Source organism: Lactuca sativa, chromosome 8, assembly GCF_002870075.4.
Source record: "Lactuca sativa cultivar Salinas chromosome 8, Lsat_Salinas_v11, whole genome shotgun sequence".
Classification (NCBI taxonomy): Eukaryota; Viridiplantae; Streptophyta; class Magnoliopsida; order Asterales; family Asteraceae; genus Lactuca; species Lactuca sativa.
The window spans coordinates 79,134,032-79,139,074 of record NC_056630.2 but is presented as its reverse complement, the minus strand read 5'-3'; the positions used below and the strand labels follow the sequence as shown (position 1 = coordinate 79,139,074).

The 5,043-nt window shown below is 37.3% G+C and overlaps 1 protein-coding gene across 1 annotated transcript; it reads right to left on the bottom strand.

The window, feature by feature from the left end:
- Positions 1-2,542: 2,542 nt before the first annotated feature.
- LOC111896059 (protein PHYTOCHROME KINASE SUBSTRATE 2) lies at positions 2,543-4,249 on the bottom strand. Its single transcript, XM_023892083.3, has one exon. It carries the CDS (start codon positions 4,005-4,007, stop codon positions 2,688-2,690), a length of 1,320 nt encoding a protein of 439 aa, XP_023747851.1. The 5' UTR covers positions 4,008-4,249; the 3' UTR covers positions 2,543-2,687.
- Positions 4,250-5,043: the final 794 nt, after the last annotated feature.

Genomic DNA, 5,043 nt, shown 5'->3' with positions numbered 1-5,043 from the left:
CAACATAATTATGACTTGCCTTACTGGCCCATAACTTATGTATGGCTTGCTCCCAGGTTTGTTGGCTTCCGCATAGAGCAGGATTGCCTCAACCCAACCATATCATGTCAACATATACATAACAGGATAACATGTATCCAGCAAACAGAAAATCGTATAATCAGTCAAACTAATAGGCAGATCTATAGATCACTACCGCATAGCAATATCCTATATACCAGGATACAGATCTAACGTATCACTACAACATAGCAACATCCGCTATACCAAGACACACAACCTAGTGGGTTGGCATTGGTGCCTTTGATCCACGATTACAGCGAGGAAAACTCACCTTTTAATCTGAAAAGGTCGTTGAACCGGACACTACTCCAAATACCAGCTCTAACTGTCACCTATTCATCAAATCGTGACCAATATCAATTATAACTCAAAATACCCAAAATACCCTTAGGTGCAACTTGGTCAAATGTTGGTCAAAGTCAAAAAGTCAAGAAGTCAAACCCGGTCAACACTGTTGAGTACACCCAGCGTACTCAGGTTGTACACTTGGTGTACACGAGTTTGACCAGAAATGTGATGGTTGACCATGAACGCCCAACGTTCCTGGGGAACGCCCAACGTTTGCGACTAAGTCTTTTTCTTCTTATTAAGAGCTTAATCCTTAAGCTCTGTTATCCATATTCCAGATCTAGCCCTAAATTAACATCCTTAACCATAAAGTTTCGAACTATATGGTCTTGCATGGGTAGTAAGTGACCAATATAACAAAACCCTAGCTTCTGAACCCATAAAGACCTTATAACTCATGCATGGAAGGAAACCAACAATCAAGATTGCGTTTTTATGACCTTAGACACTCCAAAACATCTGAAAGGACAACTTGTATGGATTAGAGTAACCCATACTCATAATACCAAGCTTATGGGAGCAAAATAATACAATTTCATGGCTAAACAAGATCTAATCAATGTTTCATCAAATTCAAAGCTTTTTACCTTCAAATGGTGCCAAATGGTGCCAAATGATGTTGTTATTCTGGATCCAAAGTGTTCCACTCCTCCAAGATGATCTTCTCTTCTTTCCCCCTCCTTTAAGATCACCAAAACACACTCAAAGGCTCATAATGGATTAAGGTTTGCAAAGGTCGAAGTTGGGGCTGGAGGTTGATGAAAGAAGATAGGCTTAGGACTTAAGGAAGTTTAAATAGGGTTCAAACCTTAAATATTATGGTTTAGGATTCTAGCACGAACGCCCAACGTTCGCAAGCTTTACCCAATAATTACGAAAATGCCATTATGGGCCAATTTTGCAATTAATTCACATCTAAGGGTAAAAATGCAATTAATTCTCATACTAATGGTTAAAAGTGGAAATACCTAAATATCAAGATCTTACATGTTCCCTTCAAGTGTTGTGATATCCACTTGACCGCTTCCTAATGAGCTTTCCTCGGATTACCTTGAACGGCCAAAGAAGTACCAATAGGTTTGGACTGATCAAAATAGAACAACCGCAGGACTTTCTCAATGTAATGAGAACTGTAAACCATGCTACTCTTCTATCCCTCCAAATCTCCATCCCTGGTATAGTCTTTTCATTCCCCAAATCCATCATCACAAACTCATTATTCATAAGCACCTTCAACTTATCTTTTCCGGCATCATTATCACCATACACTTCTTCCCTATAGATTGTACATGGGATTCATCATATCTATGTGGGGTTTGTATTGCAAACACTACCTTCTTACTAGCACATTGATCATTCTTTGTAACACTTGTACCACTTGCTCTCTTCTTATACATAACAGATTCAAAGGTTACATCTATGCTAATAAAGAATTTTGGAGTCTTTCATTCTTCCGTACACCACATAAATACTTGGAATTACTTAGGGATGAATTTAGATAGATATTACAAAATTCCATCTCCAAAATCATTAATTTCAAAAATTACATCTAAAACAAAATTGTAACCTTACAAAACTAGAACAAAAATATATAATATTAGAACGAAAATCTACAAGAAAATTATCATGGGAATCTCTAGGGCCAAAGGATGGAGAGGACGATGAGGTTTCAGGAAGGTCAGGGATGGTTAAGCAATGGTGAGAGAGGCACCGTAGCGGTGATATAAGCAGCGTGAAATTGTTAGTTGGGTTAGATATGTGTAATTATTGTCAATGGATGTAGTTACGGTTGGAACGGAAACCGGAGGAGAGAGCGGTTCAACTATCACTGGTTTTACATCGATTTCGGAATCGGATTGGACCGGCCAGTTTTAGAAAAACCCGGTTAAACCGATCAAAATAAATCGATTGAAACCATTAAACCAAATAAATACACATAAAAAAGAATCATTTACGTAATGAACTTTAAGTAAATATAATACGTTGTTAGTTTAAGCATTTAAAAATATGTTAGTTACTTTCCCTTGTTACTTTCTCTTCTTTAAATAGATGGATATGTGACGTTGACTTGATCATTTCATTATTTGTCGATTTATTGCATCATATTTTTAAAAAATAAAATAGATGATAATTCCTAAGTGGAAACAAAAACCACATCCGTTAAATACAATAGCAATAATAATAATAATACACTGAATTAAAATCTACAAGTAAATCCCTATTTACTTAGATTAACGCTGAAAATACAAGTGTTGTAAACTATGCCGACTTTTTGTCTAGGATATGGGGCACACATCCGACCCATAATTACCTCTTATCGGATCAAATCGGGTTAAAGTATTCACCCCTCGAAACATACTTCCTACCGCCATACAATCCGCCGATCGCCGCCGCCCTCCACCACCACTAACCTTATACTCACCTCCTGCAACTCTCACCGCTTTATGATCCGTACAACCGGAGAGAATACCAGGCCGTTTCTTTTGCTCGTCTTTGTGAATGTGATCCGTTACCTGAGATTTCCGGCCGGAATTTCTCCAACCACCAACACCTGTTCTTACCTCCTCGTAGTCGGAAGCCACCGAGAAATCAGCGGCGCTCGCCGTTACGACGCTCCACTGGATGCTGACTTCGCTAGGGGCGTAACAGTCTGATTCCGAAGCCCGGTGAGGTAAAAACGAACTGTTTCCGGTCGTTGAAAAGCTCTCGATCTCAAACAAATCGGAGCTGGAATCACTGTCGACGTCGTGGTTGTACTTTACGCGTGACGGAATGTACATTTCGTCTTCAGTTGGAATGTCCACATCCCAATCATTCAACAGGCTTATTTTCCTTCCGAGGCTTAAACGTCCGCCATTGTTATCTCCATGAATTTTACCCGCCAAATTTCCAGATTTCGAATTCGAACTCGAATTTGAATTGTAATCGTTGGAGTTCAATACAGGGAAGCTAAAGTAATCATTTCTGGTGCTTTTCTCTGATAATTTACTTGACGACGAGTCAGTTTTCTTGTTCGAGATTTCTTTCGAGTGGATGAATCTTTTCTCACTGATTTGAGTCGATTTTTTGTCAATACAATTGCATCCAAAACGAGAAAGAAAAATCCTAGTTTTGCTTCCTTTTTCGCTCTTCCCAGGAGTCTGCATCGTACGTGGCAACAACCCACTACGACTATTGCAGCTGACATTTGATCGAACACTTGGTGTGTGCATGTTTATTCGATCGGGTCTTTCTTTCCCACTCATTCCATGATCAAGTTCTTCAATTTTTTCTTCCTCGTGATACATCTTGCTCGCTGTATTAGCAAGAGCACTATCGATGAATCTCCGATCATTCTTATTATCCACATCTTCAATTTCCCCTTTGAAGTACTTTTCCGCACCAAAAACGCCAATTTCTTCGTCTTCTGATTTCTTACGAAGTGGATAATTTTGATCCTTTTGGTTTTGGATATCCGCGGCTTGATTGGTGAGTTTTCGAATCATGTTTTCTTCTGCTTTATTCAAGTAGGATGAGAAAGAGGCATCTCGAAAGCTATTTTGCGTTTGGAGTGTAAGATTTTTTTCAAAAGCTGAAGCAGAAGCATAGATTTCCATGGAAATTCGTAGCAAAAAACAAGAAGAATACAGAAAGATAAAAGATTTGGTGGGGATTGAAGCCACTTAAAAATTGAATAACAGGGAGTGATCTTGGAAATTGTGAGAGATTTGAATGAAGAAGAAGAAGAGGAAGTTGAATAACAACTTGGCCAAATGCCAACCATTTGTAGGTGGTGGGAGTTATTATGCGAAAGATGAGTAAGGTCCACATGCATATGTTCATAACTCATAGATTGGTTAAATGAATATCTCATTCATGAATCATGATTTTCGTTGTCTTTTATTGACAATTTGACATGCATTTTATTACACACTAAAAAAGTTACCTACTCGTTAACCAATTTATTCGGTTTATTTGTTTTGTTGTCGATTGTACCTATCTATCTATATATACAATTTATTTTGATAGTATCTTTTATTCCGGTGATATTCCTAATGAAACTCAGAACATTCACAATACAAGTGGTATAAAAGTTGAATACGGTGATGATTAAGATTGAATAAGAGTCGAATAAAAGTTAAGATGATGATATGAAATATAGTTGAATGATGATTGAATGGTTCAATAGAAGGAATACAATTATGATTATAATTGAATGTGTTTATTGGATTGTAAGTGTTGATGTATAGGTGTTTAATTAATTATCTGACAATCCATTGAATTCTAAAGTTCAATGAATTTTGAATGCCCTTACAAAACTACAATAAGTGGTCTGACGTGGGAAAGGGTAAGGGGAGACTACCCCGTAATGTTTTTTCTTTTGTGCTTTTGAATTCAATGGCTAGCCAAAACAATCATTTTTCTTTTTTTTTTTTAACATCAACAGCTACAAATAATAAATATGTATAAATTATTATTATTATTACTATTTTAATATATTTACCACTCTATAAATACCAAACAAGTCTAACATAATTTTCGCACCTATTTCAACACTTTCTCTTAAAAAACTCACTCAGACACAATGTCGTCATCGTCATCTTCATCCTCCGATTCGATAGTGCAAGAAGAGGCATTATTTATCGGTTCCGT

Excerpts from the sequence above, each read along its gene's own strand:
- LOC111896059 (XM_023892083.3), bottom strand. The coding sequence starts at position 4,007 with ATGGAAATCTATGCTTCTGCTTCAGCTTTTGAAAAAAATCTTACACTC.